A 25633-nucleotide genomic window follows, 5' to 3' on the forward strand; every position below is an offset into this window, starting at 1 on the left:
TTAGATTTAGTCATCATCTTTTATTTGTTGCTTTGTGTCATGTTCTCTCAGTTCCCAGTGTTATTTTTGCATTGTTTTTCTCCACGTGAATCCCTTATGGTGGGAACTGTGGGGTGAAGATGTTAAGAGAGTTGTGAGAGTGGAAAAGATAAACCTTGGTACTTAAGTGTGTTCATCTTTTTGTTTTGATAGTATAGTTGTCATCTGAACACTTTAAAGCACTTTAAAGGTAGATGTTCATTCCATATATCCTACAGTATTTGGTCAAAAGTTTGTTAGTAGGACTTGGACTAATTTCTCAAGCCAGGAATTGTGAAATTGACTCCTAGACTTAAAAAAGGACGCTATAGTTTGTCTGCGACTTTTTAAGGTTTTGGTTATCTCCAAATCCTCGTTTCATAACATGGAATGCTAAGTGCAAGTGTAAGACATAGAGATTATGTACCTTCTTAGGATGTAAAGAGGCTGAGGAAGTGATGGAACATCCTTTGCTAGATTTTTAGGATTCAATGTAGCTGAAATATTAAGGGATTTGGGGAACATATAGATTCTTTATTCTGACTAAAGAGAGTCAAAGTATGATAGTAATGTCTTTCGGCTTTTCCCGGTTAGGGAGCGCCACAGCGGAACACCAGTCCGCCTATGATTGGCAGTAGATTTTTACTGTGTCAAGGTACCAGCCCAACACCCAACCTTCAGCGAAGGCACACCCATTCATGCACGCACCTACCTGCATGTCTTTAAACGTCACTCGACTGCGGGGAGGACATGCAGACTCCACACAGAAGGCGCTCCAGCCGAGAATTAAACCAGAGAGCCTCTTGTGAGGCGTCAATGCTAACTCCTGCACCACCGCGGCATGGAGAGTCAAAGTATGATATTTATAGGAAAAGGGGAGGAGATTAGTGTAGGCATATTAAATATCATACTTGTGGTTGAAGTAGCAGTCAGTTTAATTTTTGTGTCAAACTCGGAGCTGTTGAAGAAAATGAAACACATTATAGTGTGTGTGTGTGTGTGTGTGTGTGTGTGTGTGTGTGTGTGTGTGTGTGTGTGTGTGTGTGTGTGTCCACGGATAGTCATATATTTGTGTATATAAATATATATACATGTATGCATATAGGCATCTATATGTATATATGTATATGGGTCTACCTGATTTTGTCAAAAGACCCAATGTTGACCACAAAGCATTGAAAATGTGAATGTTGACATACTGTTGTGCATGCTCCAAGTAATAATCTCGGCACATGCAAAATCCTAACAATAAAATAAAACTAAGCTGCCTTACACCCCCACACATACTGCTAATTATATATACTAACTTTGAGATTGCACAATGTTGGGGAAAGGTCATTTTTCCCAATCCCAAGAATTTGTTTTGGATTTTTGCTTTACTTGTGTGATTATGTGGCAGGTTTTTGAAGTGGGTGATTTGTGTGTGTGTGTGTGTGTGTGTGTGTGTGTGTGTGTGTGTGTGTGTGTGTGTGTGTGTGTGTGAATGTTTTAATGAAGCCCCTACTTTTTTGATAAGTGCACGATATGTTTAGTATTCACAAAGGGTATCATCGGTTAAGGCATATAGGACACCCGTCTAATGTCTTATCCAAAAGCTGGCACCTCGGGAGTGCAGTATGCCCTTAATTTTGCATTTCAGTGTCCAAGTTCTTTTTTTTGGTCAGCAAAAAGGTGAATGTTCATACTGATAAGACATTGACATTGCATAAAAGTGTTGTGATTACTCTTGTTTTTTGTAGTTGCAGACCACATTTTGTAGCAGAATAAAAGACCTGCTGACAGGTGACCTCTTCACTGGGCTAAAAATAGCTTTAGACTTGGTTGTACACAGTCTTCTGCTAAAAGCAGTCTACTTCTGGATCTTTAGGAGGTCAAATAACTTACTTGAAATTACATAAAATACAGAGTCTTCTGCATCAGTGTTCTTTCTCTATGGAGACTGGTCTTTAGAGGTCTCATTCCCCCAATGGGATTTGTGTTAGACTTCATCTAATTCTCTTCATTTGTAAACCAAAGTTGCTGAATTGTGTATTGCTCCTTATGCAGATGACTTGAGTCTTTCAGCCTGAAAAGTCAACATTTTGATGCAGCATTCTGTGCAGTAACACTTTTCCAGTGTGGGCAGTGATTTGAAACCTCTCACCTGCATGTCATCTCCAATAAAACCCATTTGGTTTTATTATTCAGTACTAAACTAAGCGGGCCAGATTAAGCATTGGTGAGAATAGGACACTAAAGTCATACAACCACTGGTTCGGAGTCTCAGTCACTGTTCAATCTCAGCCTTACTACAGGATATGTACCCAAGGAATGGCGTACAGCAACAGTGGTCCCACTCCACAAAGGTGGTGCCACAATGGACCCCGGAAACTATCGCCCTATAAGCCTGACTAGCCTGGTCTGCAAAGCTATGGAGCGTATCATCATGGAACTCGTAAACAAAGACATTGGGAACCTCCAAACACTGGATCCTACCCAATTCGGCTTTAAGGGTGGATCTTGCCTCTTGAACCTGGTCGACTTCTTTGAAATAGTCACCAAGGCCATAGATGAAGGGAAGGTAGTCCACACAGCCTACCTGGACCTCACAAAAGCCTTCGACACAATACCCCACTTGGGCATCATAAATAAGCTCACCAGCTTAAATATCAACCCCTATATCACAAGATGGATTGCAAACTGGCTCAGGGATAGAACCCACATGGTCAGAATTGCAGGTGCCATGTCAGACTCTAAACCAGTTACAAGTGGCGTCCCGCAAGACTCAGTCCTAAGACCTCTCTTGTTCGATATATATTTCTCTGAGGTACAGGCTAACACAGGAGGACTATGGCTGACCAAGTTCGCAGATGACTGCAAACTGGGTGCCATAATCGACTCGCTGACTGACACAAGCATCCTCCAAAAGGGTCTCACAGAGAGGAATAACTGGTGCCAGAGCCATGGCCTAAAGCTAAATGCCAAAAAGTGCATAGTCATCCCCTTTGGGAAAAACAAAGTGCCCACAAATTACCACATAGGTGGTAATCCATTAACTACGGAAGACGTAATTAGGGATTTGGGGACCCAAGTAGATAGCAATCTCTCCTTTGACAATCACATTGCCAAAGTGGTTAGAAAGACCTTCTGTATAGCCCACCTTATCACGAAAGGGTTCACATCTAGATCGAGAAGTCATTGTGCCCCTCTACTCATCAGGCCCATAATTGAATACAATGCCCCATTTGGGATGTACCTTACCCAACACCTGCAGCAACTGGAAAGACCCCAAAAGTACCTCACCAAGAGGATCAAGGGACTCAAACAGATGCCCTACGCAGTTAGGCTAAAGAAACTCAAGCTCTACTCAGTTGCTTACCGCCTACTCAGAGGCGATCTGTGCCTGACGTATAAATCCATGTCCAAACCAGAATTAATGGACATGCTCCACCTCAGGAAATCCAAATCCCTTAGAGCTACATGCTCCAGGGACTTGAACCTCAGAACAGAAATAAATAAGACATGCTGGAGGGATAGATTCAATCCCAGAGGCTTCCCTCTCTCTGGAACAAAATCCTAATCCATGTTAGGCAAAGCCCCTCAATGATCCTCTTCAAGAGAAATCTTGACGAGTGGATGGGAGATCGTAGGTTTACCGCTGGGATCTCTTCTGTGTCCGTACTAGACAGAGGCACAGTAAACTAACCTTAAAAGGGGTATCTTCTGTGACCTACTATACAGAGGCACAGTCAACTAATCTAAAAGGGTGGCGAAAGCCAAACACACACTGGCTAGGCTTATAAATGCCCTAGGGCAGATAGCCTAGTATCAACCAATGAACCTGTATGACTGCTATTCATGCAACCACTACACATCTGCTTTATATGACCAGTAGACTGTCATATGAAGTTAGCCTGCAAAAATTCACAAGTTAATTGCATAATTTACATAAATGCTCAGAGGAAGAAGGATATGAACCCACGCCAAATTTAGCATGCACTTTTCAGCATTTTTGGATAGGGTTCCAAGAGTTACTTCAGTTAACAAACTTTTCTGACTAGAAATGTAGATGTAACAACAATTCATAAAGGAGGTGAGGTTATAGTTATGGTGGAGTTTATTCACACCCTGTTCCAAATCCTCATCCTGTCATAAGACTGAATTTTGTAATATTTTGTGCTAACACACTGTCCCTGTTTATTTCTTTGATGGTTCAACCTAACTTTTTCCCAGTAGGGTAGTAATGAGCCAGGGCTTTTAATCTATCAGGGTACTTAAGCGTCTTGAGACCTGAATTTTTTTGTGGTAAGAGATCATTAAAGTGGGACAATAACCTCTTTAAACTTTGAGGAGATGCCTTGGAGGATACATTATAGAAAGTACAAGAATTTTATAACCACCACCACCACAGTGTTGTGGTGGTGAAAGGAAAGTCTAGTATTAACATACTTACCCAAGTCTCTGACCATGGAATGTTATCTATATGGTAAGCAGCTGTGATGCTAGTCTTACCAAAGGAAACCATGCTGCATTTCTTGGTGTTGAGGGTAAGCCCACATGATTAATGTACCAAATATTTGTTTCATCCAGCCCATATTAATTTATTGATTGATTGACATTTGATTATTGGGAAAGTCCAACTGTGTAAGAGCCCATTTTCAGTGGAGACCTGGGGAGAAACGCTCCAAAGTATTGCAAAACATTTTACGAACAATAATTTTACAGTGTTTAAAAATAGTACAAAAAACAAATACAGTTTAAATAGTTATACAAAATTAGACATAATATGAAAATATCGGTTAAGAATAGATACAGGTTATATGACTGTGATTAAATACTTATTGAAATTTTAGCCAGTTCATAGAAAAATTAAAGGTAAGTTAATATAATACAATGAGGAATTTGCAATATGAAGAGAGAGAAAAGCAGGCTTATGGTATATTTAGAGAGAAAGCCAGGGAGAGAAATTGATAGATGTAAGGAAGTGAGTGAAGAAGGGAGAGTAAGGAGATGTAAGGGATGAAAAGGCATATTTTCACATTTAGAGATATAGTTTATCTTGGTGTTGAGCACGAGCAGAGCCCTTGCTGGAGAAGCAGAGTACCAGAATGGGGTTTGTTAACTGTTCGTCCCTACCATATGTTGCAGTCACCAGCAGACTTTAACTGTAGTCCCTTTGATACCAGCTTTTACATCACAGATGTACATACCAAAATGGAGGTCACCTAGAACAGAGCCCTGTGAGGCAATACTTGTGAATTTTTTTTTCTACATCACGTACCCCTGACCTTTACAGGTATGGCCTCTATCAGATAACCAATTATTAGTTCAGCAAGCTACAAATGTGTTAATGGTGAATTTGGTGAATTTGTCAAAAATCCAGTCATGGGGGATAGTGTCAAAGGTCTTACATTGGTAAGGTCCAGATAAACAGTGTGGACTGTATGCCCCTTATCCATTGCCTAATCCTTTCAAAGAACTTAACCATATTATAATATTGAATAAAATACTGAAAAGAGGTCCTATACCTTTTTTCTCCTAAGTGCACAGTAAAGTTATTTTTCCATACTGGGATTTGGAACAGTCTAGAGTCCCATACAAACTGAATTAGAAAAAAAAATTGTTGATGTTTTCAAAGTACTTCTTATGTATCTTTCACTGTAGTGCTTGCAATACATGCCATGTCTTGTGCATGAACAGTTGATACATTAAACTTACATTTAGGCTTGGTTTTAACATGACTATACTGCCAATATGAAGATCTATTCCCAAACTACTTGCTTGGACCTCATCTAAAAAATCATTTGGTCTCAATTCTACACTCAGCAAATGGAATGCATTGATCTTTTGCCTCTGGTCTCTCCAATCATGGGTCTTGTTACCTTTCAGGAGGCACTGACTCAGTAGATCATGAAGTGAAAACATTTAAGCCCCAAAAAACTATTTCAACACCAGTTATTAGCCAGAGTTACCAGAGAATTAAATATTGATATTTAGTTAATGTGTGTCCTGACTCTTCTACCCAGTACTGTACTGGGCAACAGTGCATGCATATATTTAGCAGTTAAGAAAGCCTCATCTGAAGCAGTTTATACCAGCATTGGTAATTGAAAGGGATTGGCCAGTGCAGGAAACTAATGGGGATTGAGTCGGATCACAGTAACTTCCGCTGTCAGTCACTGAAATCATGTCCAAGTATGCACAAAATAGGATGCGGGTAACTCAAGGTAAACATCACCATAAATTGATTCCAAATTCATATTCTTAATTGTCAGAACATCACCATAAATTTATTCCAAATTCATATTCTTAGTTGTCAAAGTATTCAGTTCAGTTCTGATAGAAAAAATAATTTTCCTGATATTTTATGAAGAACAGAGGTTTCTCAGTAAGTGGAGTTAAGTTTTTATTTCCTGAAAAATGGATAGATGCCCCATTCCTTGCCCTTTAATTTGGCACTGCCCACAAGAATAACAATTGGTCTTTTTCTAGTAATCAGAGACTCCCAGAAATGTACTGTAGCTCAGTTTCCTAACTGTCCAGGTATGTGGCTGCATCTCTATTCCTCTCTCTCTTTCTTTTAATTTACATACCTAGAAGGTTGTAAATTAAACATTTTCATACAAACTGACAAAACAAGACTCCTGATAGCTGAAGCCAGAGTATGAGCTACCAAAAATATCCTGATACCTAAGCTAGATGTTGGTCTTAGCAGTGTGCTGACTTTACTTGACATTCCTGCAGTAGACTGCTCTAAACAGGATTTCTAGCTTTGTACCACCTTCTGAACCTGGAAAAACGATTACCAGGCTCTTCAAAAAGCTAACTGTCACCCTTTTTACTCAGAACCCTACTTCAGCTTTGTACTGTTACCTCAGAACTGTTCTTTCCTTCCTTTATAAATTTGCTCAGAATTAACTCTTCAGTTTAACCACTTAAGCACTAAAGACAAGATACCAAAGGCCATCTTTTAGACTAATTCCTGGGAAAATGTCTTTCTAGGATAGCACCCGAATTTTGGAGTGCCTTCCTCCTTCTGTCAGGAATACCAGCTAATGCAGCCTTTTTTTTCGTCATCTTAACCATCTAACCAAATCACCATATCATAGATGTTTTAGTGGTGCCGGCTAGCTACACTTTAGATTGAATAATTATATTATGGCCTATTCTTACTAAGCTTGCCTGTTAAATAAAACCGTATGTTAATGACCGTACACTAACTTACTATCTCTGTCTCTTTTTTTAGTCTAGATACCTAAAGGTCTGTCTTTATACAATCTCATGAACACATGTATACATTTTGCTTTGTTTACATTTCTTTAATTTAACAACTATATCAGTATAATTATCAGAATATTTAAATTGTTTGCCAGTGGCCCAGGTCTTGGATAAAAAAATGGGGGTGGGGGCTTAAAACCAGTTAATTGACCCATTTATCAAATAAACATATTTGAATGCAAAAATGATCTGTTCACGAACACATTTTAAAGATTGTTTTGATGAACAGAATGTTCCAGTGTGAACTTAGAACAGCACACTGGTAAATTGCAGCGAATGTCATTTAAGGGGGTGAAGAATCCTGCTCTGGACTTAGAACACTTGATGATGAACCACATAATTTTAGAATTCAAGTATGCATAAAATAGGCATAAAACTGTTTTAGTGGGTTGTAGGAAGAGTAATGAAATTGATTAGTAGTGAACTGCTGCTTTTCCACTAGTTGACCACCAAGTGGTCTTATCAGCCAGTGTTTTTCAAGGGTCTATATTAGAATCTCAAAGTTACGGAACATCGAATACCATATGGTCGACACCATATGATCGAAGTTCCATAACTTTGAAAATAAAAATTAAAAAAAATTAGACAAGAAAAACTAACCCTGACTGGTTAATGCAGGGGGAGCAAGCCTCCCTGCACCCCCCACTCCCCCTGCTACTTAATATACCAACTCAGAGGTCACGCTACAGTGTAGGAAAGGGAAATCTTCCCTTTCCGCACCTTACTACGTTAAAGTGTGATCTCAGAGTTGGTATATTTAAGTAGCGGGAAGGGTGTGGGGCTCTAAACCCTTTTGTTTTATTTTTTGTGTTTTGAAAAAACTTTTAATGATGATTCAGTGTTTTACTACTTCGATCAGTAGTGATCGATGTTTACTGATTCGAAGTAGTAAAACTTTGATCATCTAATATAGACCCTTTTTCAATGTTTCTGGCAAGATGTTGACAACATGGCATGCTTTCCATAAAGAAACCACTTCCAGGACAGAAACTTGTTGATTGAGGCACTGTAATCATCTGTGAGAAGGTCATTCTTGTTTTGTGGTTATTAGTGATCTTGTGGAGTAGTATGTGCAGTGGGTTAGACATTTCAGGTAATATGGAAGATGAGATTTAAGTAAGTTTAAAGGTAATTGACAGTATATCAGATAAGGTTCAGTGTGTATAGACAAGGAATTATGCCACTGAAGTGCACAAATCTTGAAACGGATATAGAACATCAGGTAGTACAAGTGATAATATGGTGAGGTGTTGGGAACAGGCACTTATAGTTTATCTTCATCATTACCATAAAGATGGAGGTGGTGTCTTTGTTGTGCAAAGTATTTAAATGATCTCACTTTAGTAATCTTAACTCTTTTTGGGTACATCTCAAATACAGTACATAAGGAATTGGAGAGGTATATAACTGCATAAAACCTGCATTAAAAGTCTTATTAAATGAAGTGTGAAGAATGTTGATCATCACATTTCGGAAAACAAATTAGGCAGAAGGGAATATGTAATATGCAGTAAAAGTAGAACATAGGTTCAGAAGAGACTTTGAGAAAAAGTTATTTTCCAGAAGACCTACAGGGCTGAATATTATGAAGTGTTATAGAGCTAAGGAATGAAAAAAGTATATATTTATGGAACAATAGTAACAAAAGGGCACACACATTGCTTAGCAATTATTTAAAATAACAAACACAAGAGTCCTAAGGGAACAATTATAATAAAGCAACCCAAGGTCCCAAGATTATTTCTGGTCTTTGGTGGTAGGGTGTAAAGTGGTTCTCATCTGCTGTTTTATTTCTGGGTGTCTTGTTTCCAAAGGCAGTGTTAGCCAATGCAGGAATTATCTTGCTTTGCATTTTATAATTTTTGAGTCCTTGCCTCTGTTGACAATCTTTTTTTTCTGTGTGTGTGTGTGTGTGTGTGTGTGTGTGTGTGTGTGTGTGTGTGTGTGTGTGTGTGTGTGTGTGTGCGCACGCGCCACTGTGTCTGTCTTTGGCAACTTTCTGAAATGAGTTTTTTTAATATTTTTCTAATTCCTCAGTGTCAGCTTTTCTGCTTTAAAATACCTTGACACTTTCCTAAAGAGTCACATTTTGGGATGGTTTCAGAACTGGATAGGTGAGTTTAATGTAATGAATGGAGAATGAGAAATGCAAATGATTACAAAAAAACTAACAGCTGTTTCCTGTTGGACAATAAACATCGGTTAAATAATTATTTTCTGGGAATTTGCAGCCATATAACTCTTGTTGTTAATGGGTTCTCTTGTTGTCATAATACAGTATCTGTTCTTTCTGTTATGTTTATCAGGTGATACTGATGCACCAAAAAGTAAGAAGACATGTGAACCAAAGAGCAATCAAAAATGTCTTGGTAAAAGGAAGATAAAATCAGATTTTGAAGAGAAACCTGCTAAGGTACGTCACCTGTCAGATGTTCGTGCCCCAGAACAAAGTAGGACAAAGTCAAAAAAGAAGAAAAAACTTGGGGTGAAAGAAGAACCAGGAGATGTTAAACAAAAAGTTATATTTAAGTAAGTAAATAAATAATGATAGCTGCAATCACTTTTACATTTAGCTCACTTCATTATTTATAGCGCCTGATGTACACAACTTAACATTATATGGATCAATAATTTTTTCAATACTGTTTCATTATTTGTTTTCTGTAGATGGTAGCCAGTTGTAGAAACGAAACTCTATTTGAGGAGTATTTTCACCAAATTTCTAGATTACCGTACCAGAAAGTGCTTTTCATTACCTTTTCAACCCAAAGATCATCACATCCAAAGAAAACAGTCACTTGTTCATTCGTTCATTTTCAATTACTTCTATATAATCCATTTCAGGGCATTGCTGAGAGAGAGCCTATCCCAACACTCTGTGGGTGCAAGAAAGGTAATAGAATGGTCCTGAATAAAGCAGCAACCTTTTGCAAGGTACACACTCTGGGTAGCTCTCACACAGCCAACACACACTTACCCAACTTAATCAATTTCATGATTGCAGGAAATCAAAGACTATCCCAGAACTTGATGGGTGGAAGGCAGAGAAACCATCTTGAACAAACCACCAACCTATCACAGGACACGCAAACTCACTCAATTGTACACAGCCCACATACTCCAACTGGCAATTTGGAGGGATGCCAGTTCACTAATGATATATCTGTAGGATGTGGGAAGAGGCCAAAGTACCCAATGAAAACCCACATAGGCACTAAGAAGACATACAGACTCCATACAGAAGGCACCCCAATCAAGAACTGAATCAGAGAGTCAAGTGCTGTAAGGCAGCAATGCTAACTGCTCCATCACTGTGCTTCCCTAAAAAGAAAACCCAATTTATTTTTTAATCCCTCTCTTTCACATTTGTACCCACTTCTGCAGACTCTATAAGCACACTATTTTCAAGTCTTCTGTAGTCCTACATTATTTATTTATGAAGTATATCACAGTGAATATTTATAGCATGTAGACTGTCTTTGAGGCAAGTTAATTAGCAGAGTGAAGTAAATACATCTGAGACAAACAAAAACCACACGCTGCTCACCAGTGTCAACCAGATAGGAGTACGTGATGGAAAAATTTTGAAGCTTGACGGAATAAAACCAATAAATTTCAGTGTGCAACAACACTTGGGAATTTATTCCAGCAAAAACAGTCAGTCTTGTAACTGTAAGCACTTTCATCTACAAATTTCCATGTGCAGACTTCATCAGAACCAAAATGTAACAAGACAATTGCCAAATAGTTTTATCCCCATCACACATTAACATAATTAATTGCTAGGTGTATCAGGTTCATACAAACTCCACCCACTAAAAGAGATATGAATCCAACAGTTTCAAAGGCATACACAGTAAAAGATAAAATATAATATCAACTCAATATATGTACTATTCTCAGAAAAAGTAAACTACTATTAAAACTACACATAACAATTACATGCTTGAACCTGAGCATGGACCTTCCAGCCAGTGTTGCAAGTTAAACATCAAAAGCTCTTTTTTATTGCACCGCTAACTGAGATGTTGTTTAAACCTGGGGAAGCTTGAGAACTTAGGGGCAACTACTCTAGCAGTTCCTTTATTTCCAATACAGTCTGAATTGGACTGCAGCAAGGGTTGGCTAGAACCCTTTCTATGTCTGCAAAACAAAACTTTTGGAATCCCAGACATTGTAAAGTGTGTTTATAAAGAGCATTACCAGCATTTTGTTGCGTATATCATATGTGTGCTCATAAATTCTCCTTTTCAGAGTTCTATCACTTTTTCCTAAATAGTAGGAACCACAGTGAATACAACAGGGAATGTAGACAACAGTCTTGGCTGCACAATGTTTTATTTATCAGTATTGGAAGGTCCTATCAGGGAAGGCAGTTTGTAGTACCTATGTTGTTTAGCTAATTGGGGCTAATTTTGACTAAGTATATGTTCTGCTTGTGTAAAGTGTTAAAAATATGACTAAAAGATTTATTTTGGAATGTGCAAGGATGTGTTTTTTTACAGTGAAGTGCTTATGCTCACTTCATGACAACCTAACTGCCATTTCTGTTTTATGTCACTGTTTTTATATTTGCAAAGTATGTACTGACAGGGAAATTGGATGCTACTTGTGCTTTTACTTTGGGAATGAGCTGGGACAAGAAGCATGAGTACAAGTGGGCTGTTTGGGCACACTGGGTGACAACTTACCTTCTGACTGACTCACTTCAGCAACTCTTATGGCTTCTCTTCCTTGGCTACAGCATGGATATTTGGATATTTATTCTGGTCCTGATGTCTCCACCCCTGCTGTTCCCAGAAGAAAAATAAACACTAAGGAGCCATTGTTCTGGGCTTAGACTGTGCCTCAGCTAATGGTGGGTAAACCTGCAGTGGTCATTGGATGTTCCTCAGACCACTCGCCTCTCTGGCTTCCTCTAGTGTAGTCCTTTTGGTCAACATGAACAGGGGTTAGCCTTCTCTTTAGCTGTTCCATTGTACAGTATGGGCATGGGAGAACCATTGTCTGTAGTGCTGGGAGACGCTCCTGGAGATTCTTCATGGGGTAATTGAGGAAATAGGCCATTAGACTGGTCACACATCCCTCCTTTGAGCTGGTCTCCTTTCAAAATGACTCCTATGAAGAAAAAAGTAAAACATTAAACATTGTTTATCACAAGAGGTAGTTACATTTAAGAAAGAATATTTTCTTACCTTAGCAAAGCATGCGTTACAAGTTATGAATCCCAGTGTCCAGAAACCATTACAAGTTAGCATCCCCTGTGAAGAAATTCCTGAAGAAACTGAGTCTGATGATTTGCATTATGACAGAGATGGAGATTCTTCTCCTTCAGGTTGACAAACCCAACTTTCTAACTGTGAAGAAAATACAATTTTCTTTCCTCATGTTGAGGAATTTTCTTTTACTCAGACCATAGCTATGATGAAAGCAATATTTTTCTGGGAACAAATAGAGGTTTCCTCCTGAAATGAGGAGATATTATGATATGTCACAAATGGCTATTCCTCACTCCTCACCCATCCTTTGTATACTGGCTGCCTTGGAAGATGTGATGAAAGCTTCCTGTAATCATCCTGATACCCAGCCACCAAAGCAGGAAGATGCATAAAGTGCCTCAAACTAATATGTTTATTTTCTCTCACCTTAGATTAGACCCAGCTGCAATATTCACTGCATCTGCTGCTTAGACTAGATTGGCATTGAACACCACCACTTCACCTGGTGACAAGGAAGGCAAGGTGCTGAACTGTCTAGTTAAGAAAATGTTTTTTTTTCTTTCATTTTGTCTTTCAGAATTCTCAATTTTCATGAACACGTGGAGGTTTATACTTTATTTGGATAGCCTGAGGAAACGTAGTACTTCCCATCCTACAGAAGAAAGTTCCTTTTTTGAATCAAACTGTTTCAGCCTTGTTCCAGGTGTCCAAACATGCTTTGAAGAGTGTGTGTGATTGTGCTAATAGTGTGTCTAAGGTCATTGATATAGTGTTGAGAAGATATGCTTGGGTACCTAACCAAAACTTTGCTAATGAAATAAACTCTGAAAACTTAGATTCTGTTTTAGATAATGAGTTATTGTTTGGCTCTTCTGCTAGCCATGTTCTCAGACAGAGAGACATTGATTTGGGGAGTTTCTAAGATTTTTCATGTAGCCCAATGCAAATTGTATAAGCCTCCCTCTTTCACAGAAAAGCCAACTAAGCAAACCCAGTCATATTCTGTTAAACAAGTTGTAAAAAAGAGATGGCTGGACGAAAATAATAACAAAAAACAGAGGTCTTTTTAGAAAAAGGGGCAGACTAACAGTACAGAATAGCAATGCCAGCATTCTCCCCTTCATTCTTTTCTATGGCCAGCATCTCTTCAAATCTGTTCCACAAACTGTTCTTCAGCATCCTTATTTGGGAAACAGTTGTCTCAGACTCTTGGATGTTAAATGTGGTGCAAGAGGGTTATTGATAGCACTGTATACAAAAAGCTTATTTCCAGGAAATTCCTCCCCAGCCTCTGAACCAAAGAGAATATTTTCTTTAGGTTCTTCATTCTTTACATACCCAAGCAGTCATAGAACCAGTGCCTGTAAATCAAAGGGCAAAGGCTTCTATTCCAGAATGTTTCTGATAGCAAAGATAGAAGCCATTTGTTGAGCTGTACTAGATTAGTAAAACCTGTATGTGAAAATACCAAAATTCAAAATGTTGATATTACAGAGCTTAAAAGACACTTATTACTACCTTCCCATCCCCACAAACTTCAGGAAAATTCTAATGTTCTCTGTTTGTGGGTCACATTAGCAGTTCTCTTCATTATCCTTTGGATTATCTACACTTCCAAAGATGTTCATGAAATGCTTAGCTGCAGTCATAACTTATTGCAGATTAAATGACATTCGCATTTTTCCTTATTTAGATGACTTGCATATCTTTGCAGAACCTTAACTTTAAGAGTCACTCTTCTCTTCCCATCTGACCAATCAATCAACTTCAACTGACTACCTGGATGATTCGATTCTAAACTCTTAGGCACTTATGTCATAAGGGTGTGCAGCAAATACTTAGAGGCAAGAAAGCCTTCTACTAGAAAGTCCTATATTGGTAAGTGGAAGCAATTTTTCTAGGTGGTACCTAATCAATAATCAGAGGCCTATCAAGAATTTTGTACCACCGGTGTTTTAATATATGTATGAAATACTTTCCTTTGGCCTCTCTTATTCCTCTGCTATGTTTCATCTTGTGGCTCTTTCAGCATGTCTGCTCATGGATCCTCCTCTTTCTTTCCTGTTTGTGTAAAAACAGTTTCTGAAAGGAGTTTTATACCCAAGACATCCTCGTAAACAGATTGCTGCTTCTTGAGATCTCAACTTTGTGCTGGAGAAGTTGACCGTGTCAGCTTTGAACCCGCTTATCAAGCTAATTTAAGTTTCTTGGCTTGGAAAACTATATTCACCATTGCTCTGGTATCTGCAAGAAGAGTATCTGAATTGCAAGCTTTTGTTGTGGGTGATCATTACATTATATTCCACCAAGATAGGGTCACAGTAAGAACAAACCTAAATCCAAAAAATTGCTTTTTTTATTTTTATGCACTTTACAACTGTCATTTTTATAATGCTCAGTGCAACCTTTGAATTTGTTTAGTTATTTTATTTCCATTCTCTTGTTATTGCATTTTTGATGCAACTTCTTTCCTACTTTAAATATCCAACTTCCATTGTTTATAATGCTCAGTATATCATCTAAAGTTGGCTTAGTCTGGTCTTTGATTTCCTTCTTCTCTTTATGCATTTTCACTGCTAACTGCATTAAACTTGTGTCTTGGCACTTCTAACCCTAAACACCAACTCATAAACACCATCTTCTTCGTTACTACAATTCATTCCCCCACCATTATGTAAGGAGTCTTTAAAATCAATCAGTTCTGTACATTTCCAGAACACTTAATCACAGCTTCCTCTCTCTTCCCTTTCATATCTTCAGCACCCTGCTATCCATTTGGGATAAGATCATTTGAAGTCTACTCAATATAGAAAAGTACTTGGGCAAGCATATCCACACACATATGTTAAATCATCTGGACTTTGGCAGCTGCTTAGGTGCTAAGCAGTGGCGGCTGGTGACTTCAAATTAAAGGGGGGCTGCAAGAGACAGCTAAATAGGTGGGGCCAATGGGAAGGGGTGTGGCCAATTAGAAAGGGGTGGGGCTATGCTAAAAACCGCAACAACTGGAACTTTAATTAATACGCTGCCCAGGGTGCCAAACCATCATTATGAGAGTCCAATCAAGACAAAATGAAGTGTAGAAGAAAAAAATATTTCAATGCATTGGCTACATGGCAACTTACTTAATATCTAGATGGAAACACAAAGGTTGTGAGGCATGAAAAAATAAATTGCATTTTAAATACATTACTGGAATACCAGTCAAAATCAAGTATAAAAAAAAACAAGCAGCACTCAGCTCAAACCACTTCTTCTTGTACTGCAGTTCCAATTATAATTTATATTCAGCTGTAAAAAATTACCAAGTAACATGCTGAAAGTAGCAATCTCTGTGATACCCTCACTTGTAAAAATGTTTCTTATCCAAAAAAGACCTGCTGCCTGACAAAACTATCTACTTGTTTCATGGAGAACACATGATAAAAGTAAAAAATGAACAGCGAACAAGAAACAAGCTCAAGATAAATTGCTTACAGGATTGCTGCACAAGTTATGGACCACACATGATAGATTGGCATTCTGTTTAGTTTACGGTTACGGGTAAAGCTTGCAAAGATAACTGCAAGTCTCCAACAAATGTAATGAGCTTCTGAAAATACTGTAATCCTGTCCTTTATTACAAATACTGTCATATGCATTTCAATACCTAAGGCTTATTCGTTATCTAGTTATGTAAATATTCTCTGCATGGCAACAATGAAAAGGCTTTCAAAGTTGGTAATTTTTTAACAGTATGCTTATTAAAGCTTACTTGCATCTTACAATCTCCAACAAGCTTACCTGATAGGCATTAAAGCATTGCTACTTTAATACAGAGCAACAGGGCAGCGCAACAGCATGCATTTTCTGAATAATAAGAAGCATAAATCAACAGTATAAAAATATGACAGAAAGCTAGAAGATTCTGCAAAATCAAGGACAGATGAAAAGCCATGGTCATACTTGTGGTCTACCTTGGATGGGGGAATAACTGCTCCTTGCCTTGCTTGGACACACCCAGAGCCACTACAATGGGGAGTGGAGTGCAACAAGTAGGTCACAGTTTGAAATGTCTCTGGCTGATGGTGATGACTCTGACACTCATACCTCTCAACCTCAGAGCAAGAAATCTGGACAAAGCCATAGATAGAAGTGGGACACAGGGCCAAAAATAAAGACATTTTTAAATATTGCTCTTATAAACTTAGAAAGATAATAGAATAGTAGTAGGTCTTGCATTAGTATGCATTTTTGAAGGGTATGAAGTCTGAAACCCAAATGTCTGCCATTACTTTCTAACTTCAGTCTTTAATGATTTGCACTAATTTGCCAGAAAACCACAATTTTATGAAAAACTGACCAAAAATGTGATGTGAAAATCTGTACACACTATGCACAAAGGCACAAAAAATAGACATAGATAATGGAAAATTCCAAATCTCACTGAACTTAATAGGCAACTAAGAAGGCTAATTAGATCAAACAAAGCCAACTTTGATGTTAAGATAGCCTAACAGGTGAAAGACAATTATCAGTTCCAACTTTTCTTCCCACTCACCTCAACCATTCACAAGAAATGCCCTCAAACATAACCTCTTCAACTACAACTAGGGAGCATGTGCCAGTTGCGCTCACTATAACCAAGAACACAACCTACGTGGGCCCCAGAAACATCCTGGGACACCTCCTGAACAGTATAAAATATGACTTATCAGGACCCCTGGAGTCACTATTTAACTATAGTATTAAAACAGGCTTTGTGCCATGAGAATGGAGGACTGTGATGGTCGTCCCCCTTTATAAGGGAGGTCCTTTAACAGATCTTGGAAACTACAGACCTGTTAGTCTGACTAGTCTTATTTGCAAAGCCATGGAAAGAATTATCAAGACAGACACAGGAGACCTCCAGACACTGGATCTATATCAGCCTGGCTTGTCAGAGAACGGTCCTGCTTACTGAAACTGCTGGACTTCTTTGATAAGGTCACTAAGGCAATGGATGAGGGGAAAACAGTACATATGGTCTACCTAGATCTGGTTAATGCATTTGATACAATACCACACAAAGGCACTGTCAGAAACTTACTTACAGAAGTAAATGTAAACACTTTGAAAACATGATGAATAGTTACGTGGCTTATGGATAAGGCCCAAGAGGTTAGGATCAGTGAGGTCACCTCAACAAAGAGACTGGTCACCAGTGCAGTCCCTCAAGGCTCTGTGCTGGACCAACTCCGCTTTTACATTTACTTCTCGAATGTCAAAGTCAATGTCAAAGGCACCTAGCTAACCAAGTTTGCAGCTGATTGCAAACCGAGAACACCCTTCAGTAAGGTCTTAACACAAACAAACACTTGGTGCCAAAGCTATGACTTAAAGCTCAATACCAAGAAATGCATTATAGTATCTTTTGGGAAGTCAGCCACCCTGAGTAACTATGTCATCAATAAAAGTTGATCCATTAGTCAGGGATCTGGAAACTCATAAGGATAGTAATGTAGCTTTCAACCAATGTGTCCAAGGTAGTTCTATGTTGCTCAACATACAAGTAAGTGCATGGCATCTAAGTCCAGAGCGGTCATTGCACTGCTGTACTCTGCCCTAATCAAACCCATCATAGAGCATAAGGCTCCCTTTGATATTTATCTGACCAGACGCATGCAGCAACTGGAAAGTCCATAAAGTTTCCTTACAAAAACAATAGAGGGAGTAAACATAATATCCAATGCTGATCATCCCAAGGCTTATTTATTTTCTCAGTATCATACAGACCTCTGACAGGTGATACTTGCCTGGTTTGCAAGGCACCCCTGGACCCTGTTTTGATGAACCCTTTGTACATCTGCAAAAAGCATCAGAACTACATTAAAAGACCTACATTTTGCTTGCATCACAAATAGGACATGTTGGATGGGCAGATATGTTTCTCAGAGAATTTCCATTCTCTGAAACAGGCTCTCCCTCCACTTCAAACAAAATTTTACCAACCCTATTTAAGCACAACTTTGGAGGGATGATCGGAAATTCACTCCTGGTCTGACACCTTTGTCTCTGATGGACAAACAATCAATAAATCACCCTTATATCAAAATAAAAATTTGAGAGTCACATTTGGGTTGCATGGCTAGGCTACAAGAGCGCTAGTGGTCGTTAGCCTAGTACACACACACCTATGAACTTATGAGACTAAAGGGTTATATCAAAATTGGAGCAGGAACACAAGAAAATGGTGAAGAAGTAAAGTCTAATTTTAAAAAACATTCTGGTAATTTGGTAATATAAAAAAAAAGTTTAATTGACACATGCAGAGGTATTATAAGTTAAAGTTAAGCTAAAATATTACTTACACACTCACTTTTCTATTTGTGCAAAGAATACATACATTACTGCTATCAGAAGGGTCTATATTAAAACATTGAAGTTTCAAAACTTTGAATGTTCTAATATTAACCTATGTTCAGCGAAAGTTGAAAATATCGAAGCAACAGAAAACCAAATTCTTTCCTAGGGAACGAATTTGGTTGTCCGTTTCTGTTGCTTTGGTATTTTCAGCATTGTGGTGGAAAGTTAATGGGTCGAGTTCAGATAAGTGTGCGACTGAGTGCGGGTTAGGTTAGTTAGGGTTAGGGTGTGGGTTAGGTATGTGTGCGATTGTGTGGACGTGAGGGTTAGGGTGCGGGTTAGGTATGTGTGCAATTGTGTGGACGTGAGGGTTAGGGTGGGTTAGGTGAGTTAGGGTTAGGGTGTGGGTCAGGTAATTGTGCGATTGTGTGGACGTGAGGGTTAGGGCGGGGTAGGTGAGTTAGGGTTAGGGCGTGGGTGAGGTGAGTGTGCGATAGTGACGGACCTTAGGGTTAGGGTTTGGGTTAAGGTAAGTGGATAGTTAGTGGTGTGTGTTTAGTTTAGTGTAGGGTTAGGTGTAAGATTTTAGGTGTATGTTTGGGGATTGCTGTTAGTTTGTTGTGCTTCTTTTGTGTGTATGCGTTTTGGAACAGCAAATTTTTCCCTAGGAAAAAATTTGCTGTTCTGTATGTTCGATGTTTTCAGTTTTCGCTGAATAGGGTTCGATATTAGAACATTCGAAGTTTTGAAACTTCGATGTACTAATATAGACCATATCAGAATGAATCAATAACATCTGTAAGGGGATCTGGTGGGTTACCTCCTCCACTACTGACTTTCCCCATAAATATAATGAATAAATGAAGAGTGGGAACTAGACAGAGGTATAAAGTCTATGTACAACTACACTCAAATGTTTGCTGTGTTGCACAAAAATTAAACAGTAACTTATGCTTCAGCAGTTCTGCTTCAGCAACAACTTGCATGGTACTGAACCACTTTCAGTTAAGTAACAGAATGCATACTAAGTAAGCTACATAACTGCATCACTTTTTATTTTTTATTTTGTTTTACGAAAGAATGTTTAGACCCTGGAGCAACTTTCTACTGTAAACAGGGATGTGTATAGGTTCATAGGTTCATAGGTTTATACTAGGCTATCTGCCCTAAGGCATTTATAAGCCTAGCCCAAATTATTGTGGCTTACGCCACCCCTTATATGAAAAAATACTGTGCCCATTAGTTTGTTGTGCCTCTGTCCAGCAGTGACCCAGAGATGATTCCTGGGGTAAACCTACGATCTCCCATCCACAGGTCTAGATTTCTCTTGAACAGAGTCAGCGAGGTGCTCTGCCTCACATGGACCGGGATTTTATTCCACAGCATAGGGAGTCTCTGAGTGATAAATCTATCCCTCCAGCACGTCCTATTTATATCCGTGCTAAGGTTTAAGTCGCTTGCTCTAGTGGTTTTGGTGGATGTGGATTTTTGAGGTGGAGCATGTCCATTAATTCGGGTTGGACATGGCCTTGTATGTCAGGCACATGTCACCTCTGAGCAGACGGTATGCGACTGAATAGAGCTGGAGTTTCTTCAATCTGGCAGCATATGACAGATTTTGGAGTCCCTTTATCCTTTTGGTGAGGAACTTTTGGGGTCTCTCCAATTGCTGCAGATGTCGGGTGAGATACATCCCGAATGGGGCATTGTACTCGATCATTGGTCTGATAAGTGAAGAGTACAGGGGAACAATGACCTCACTAGATCTGGATGTGAATCCCTTCATGATCAGGTGGGCAATGTAGAAGGTCTTTCTAACCACTTTAGCAATGTGAGTGTCAAAAGAAAGGCCACTGTCAACCTGGGTCCCCAGGTCCCTGATAACCTCTTCTGTGCTTAGTGGATTGCCACCTATATGGTAGCTTGGGGTTACCTTGTTTTTCCCGAAGGGTATGACTATACATTTTTGGCGTTTAACTTCAGGCCATGGCTCTGGCACCAGCTATCTGTTTCAGTGAGTCCCTTCTGAAGGATATCCGTGTCCGATGCACTTTCCACTATGGCGCCCAGTTTGCAGTCATCTGCAAACTTTGTCAGCCAAAGTCCTCCCATGTTGGCCTGTACTTCTGAGAAGTAGATGCCAAACAATAGGGGCCAAGGACCGAGCCCTGTGGGACACCACTTGTGACCGGCTTGGAGTCTGACACAGCGCCAGCAACTCTAACCCTGTGGGTTCTGTCCTTAAGCCAGTTTGCAACCCATCTTGTGACATATGGGTTTACATTTAAGCTGGTAAGTTTTCTACAATACCCGACTGGGGTATTGTGTCGAAGCCTTTGCAAGGTCAAGGTAGGCTGTATGGACTGCCTTTCCTCATCAATGGCCTTGGTGACTATTTCAAGAAGTCGACCAAGTTCAAAAGGCATGATCTTCCCTTGACAAAGCCAAACTGGGTCGGGTCCAATGTCTGCAAGTCCCCTATATCTTTGTTTATGAGCTCCATTATGATCCTCTCCATAGCTTTGCAGACTAGACTTGTTAAGCTTATGGGGCGGTAATTACCAGGGTCCGTGAGGCCACCTTTGTGGAGTGGGACCACAGTTGCCGTCGCCACTCCTTGGGCACGTATCCTGTGGTAAGGCTGAGATTAAACAGCTGCCTTATGTGCGGGTTTAATTCCTCATTTAGCTCGTGTAGCACACAGCCGGGGACACCATCCGGTCCCATTGATGCTGTGTTTTAGCTTTAGAGAGAGCAGCTTTCACCTGCGCATTTGAGATGTCCGGGAGGCTACACTCGGCTGGGATAGTTATCTCTCCTTTAGGGGAGAGGGGTGAAGTTTGCACTGAACCTGTCTGCCAGTATGTTGGCAATGTCTGTGGGTTCAGTGATTTTTGTATCATTTTGGACTAATTCTGAGCATATCTGTGAGTTTCCACCCAGGTTCCTAACATAGCTGAAAAAGGCCTTATGATTGTCCTTTGAATCCATGGCAATTTTTCTCTCAAAATTGGCCTTAGTTGATTTTATGAGTGCTCGTATTTTTTACTAATAATGATCAGGGTGACTTCCCTTTTATGGATTTTGTTCTATCATGTAATAGCTTTCTCCTCTTATTGTAAAGTTTGTTAATGGCTGGGGTCCACCAGACTGGACGTTTGCCCTTTGTGGAAAGAGTCTTGGTTTTATTTGGGATTGCCTGATCCATGCAGTCCTGGAGGTGTTCATAGAAGGCATTTGTAAGGGCTTCCAGAGCTTGGGTTGTGGTTTCCTCTGACTCAGGGGCCTTGAAGGATACCACACCAGTCTTGAGTAGTGTGAAGTTTGCTTTAGAGAAGTTCTTCACTATGGTCTTTTTGTTTGGGGTGGGGGCGGGATGTGGATTTCCAGTGAGATTAGTTTATGATCAGATCTCACCAATGAGGGATATACTTCCGGTGTGGAGCATTTTGTCCCCATGTTTGTGACAATGAGATCTAGTATATTTTCTCCTCTCGTGGGAACAGTGACTAGCTGTTCCATGGCATTTGAATTTATGAACTCCAGGAACCGTTGGGCTAGAAAGTTAGGGCTTGAGTAATGTTCCCAGTCTATATTCGGGTAGTTGAAGTCACCCAATATGATGGTGTTTGGAGATACATTTATACCCTCCAGTGTCCTCAGGAAGGCTGTGTGGGGTTCCTGAGTTTGAGAGGGTGGCCTGTAGCATGCTACAATTTGTAGAGCAGTTTTGCCTATGGTTAGTTGCACCTGGATGGTTTCCGAAGCTTCATGCGTTGCCACCAACCTGGAGGTGTGAGTATCCTTTATGAATATGGATACACCCCCTCCTTTTGTGGAGTGGTCCGGGTTTTGGGGCCGGAACACATGATATGAGGTAAAACCTAATAGTGCTGGGGTGCTCTCAGGAGCCTTAAACCAGGTTTCAGTTACAGCACAGACATCGATGTTCTCCATACTGAGAAGGGCCTCGAGTGCGTGCATTTTGAGATTTAGACTTCTGGCATTGAGCAGCATTACCCTCAATTTCTTCCCATTTTTGTTTTCTAGGGTGGTAGGTTTAGAATTTGAGCCTTGCCTAAAAAAGGCACTATGGGGGTGGCAAGAGCCTTAGCCAATATCCGGAATCCCAGGGTGACAGGTGCAAGCCGTCCCTTGAAGCAGCGTGGCTTGTCAAGCATGTCATCCCAGGCAGACAGACACTGGATCCCCTTTGAATGACACCAGACATTAAGCCAATTGTTAAAGCTGATCATCTTGTCTCTATATTGTGGCATCATTCTTGGTGAAGGAAGGATACTGCTCAGGGTTAGGGTCATACCTGCCTGGGCTACATAATCAGAGAGCTCCTCTATGTCTCTTTTCATGCAGTCCAGGGAGGTACGTCTCAGGTCGCTCACACCACCAGGGACAATGACTGTGTCATATTTGTACTTGCTGTGGAGTGACCCAGTGCTTGTGTTATGTGGCGGATTCTAGCGCCCGATAGGCAGCTTACTGTGACCCTCTCCTTGTTCAGCCTGGTGAGTGGGACGCCAGTGTGTCTGACTATGGAGTCACCTATGACAAGTATGTTTGGTGTTGTATTTGGCCTTAAGGGCTGTGACTGCTTTGCACACTGCTTTTGTGGTTTATGTGTTGCTTGTGGGGTGTCTTGAGGTAGCAGTTGTTTGGGTGTCTGCTTTGGAGGCCTCTGCTGTTTAGGTAAATTTTTACTCAGAGCCTCCGAGTATGTCTTTGTGTGTTTATGTGTTTGATTCAGTGGAGTGGTAGCATTATGTGAGGCTGGTTTTGTGGTGTGTGTAGTTGCCTTCTCCTCCTGTCTGGTCTTGCCAGTCCTGAGTTGAGAGAGCTCAGCCTCCAGTTTGGCTAAATAGCTGCATCTCTCGCAAGTATTTGTGTTATGTGGGAGGAGGAGAGGGTTGTCTGTGTACATGAGGCAGTTATAACATTGCCTCAAGATTCCCAGATTCACCAGCTGGACCGAGAGGAGATTGACAACTGACCTTTGGACATGCTAGAATAATATTGGGAAATCCTTAATTGAAAACAAGGGCCAGTGGGGAGTGAGGGTGTAGTGCTTTTAATTTTTAGTGCTGACTTATATAATTGCTTTAGTGAGCAAGTGCCAGGTAACTTGAGTGCAATGTGTTACAAGTAACTAAATGCAAAACGCCAAACAGTAACTTTCTTTCAAGTGAAACAAGGAAATAAGTACAGTAAGCAATGCAGATATCACTAGTGATCCACAGAAGCTGAGAAGTTGCGTATTAGGTGAATTAGCTTCCAGGAAATAACAAGCAAACAAACAACAAGCATATAAACAAAGCTAGATTCAGTAGGCCTGGATCTAGTCTATGCTAGAGCAAACAAGGTGAACCAATTTCAGTAAGATACAGTTCAAATATTCAGGCACTATAAACCTTTAACCAGAAAATTCCCAGCTCAGAAGGGCAGAGTCCAGCCTCTTCTCCCACAAGAGTGCAGACCACGAACCTTCTTAATGTAAAATAACTGGCCTGAAGCCCAAGTGCCTAAACCAGAACTAATACACTTGGACACTGGGCTCTCAATCAGCAGTTCCCAACTTAGAAGGATGAAAGCTACCTGTCCTGCCACCACAGTGCTTGCCACAAACCTTCCTAATGTAAAACAACTGGTCTGAAGCCCAAGTGCTTAATCCAAAAGACTTGAATGATAGCTACACTTTAATCAAGTTACAACCAAGCAGTAATAAATACCATTGAATACTTTAGAGAATGTCTGGATTAGTATGTCAACAATAGGCGATTAACTGCAATAATAAAGCTGACAAAATTTATTAGAGTGTGCACGTGTACAACTATATCTGTTAATGTCGATATTTTCTAATCATTGAATAAACCACACACAACTGAAAAATAAACACCAATATTAACAGAGATAGAAAACAAAAAAATTCAGACCTACAACAATTGAAAAATAAAAGCAAATGCTTTCCTTTTCTGATCATTGCAAACAAACACAAACTTAACAGCATGTATTGTACACATACTTTGCCTGAACTGCGGTACTGTTAATGAAAGGGTTGTCATAACACACTGTGCACAGCACTGGGATTAGGATCATCAGCAGGCATATTTAGGGTTAGCACACAAGTAAAGTGGATGCGGAGGGCTTCTCCAGATATATGGAAAACAGAAGACTTTAATCACTATAAACAGGTTAGCTTAGCTATTCACATTTTACCACTTACAGTGTGATATATAATGACTAATGCATTTGTACAATTCTGTTTTACCATATGTGGATCTATGCCAGTTGTGAGGAACATGGGTCACGTCAAGAAATATTTTCAAGTTAGGAATTTATATCCTTTTTTTTTCTTGATTTGGTGTTATGCTTTCTACAGAAATTGAGCGACCTACCACTAGAAAATCATGCCTATTTAAGGACTGCTTTGGCCTCTGTTAACAATAAACTATGTTGCCTGCAAGGATCAGCTCCATTTGTCTGACAGAGATGATCATTAATCATGTGAAATGAAACAGTTAAAATTCAACTGGATCTCAAAAGAAAAGTTTTTTTGAGAGAGGAAGCTCCCTGGACCTTACCAACACAGTTACTTACTTACTTTATATATACCGACTCTACAATCATAGTCATGATGAAGAAAAATGAAAAGCTGCAAAGTTTCAAACACTACCACTGCAATAATAGAAAATGTTCTGGCAATTATTCTCCTTGGTAAACTACAAACAATTTTTAACTCACGGAAGTGCACCCCATTTGCAACTTCTTTTAGTTCATACCCAACCAAAGAAAAGGACACCATA

The 25633-nt window shown here is 39.7% G+C and overlaps 1 protein-coding gene across 1 annotated transcript in view; it reads left to right on the forward strand.

Annotated features, from left to right (window-relative positions):
• The window catches only part of XPC (XPC complex subunit, DNA damage recognition and repair factor), a 1641424-nt gene that overhangs the window by 603848 nt on the left and 1011943 nt on the right, over positions 1–25633 (forward strand). Inside the window, exon 2 of the mRNA XM_044078598.1 lies at positions 9582–9804. Within this exon, the coding sequence (XP_043934533.1) occupies positions 9582–9804 (223 nt within the window). The remainder of the gene's footprint in view (positions 1–9581; positions 9805–25633) is intronic.

Source organism: Protopterus annectens, chromosome 7.part1 (assembly GCF_019279795.1).
Source record: "Protopterus annectens isolate FY-2018-M chromosome 7.part1, PAN1.0, whole genome shotgun sequence".
In the NCBI taxonomy this organism is placed as follows: domain Eukaryota; kingdom Metazoa; phylum Chordata; order Ceratodontiformes; family Protopteridae; genus Protopterus; species Protopterus annectens.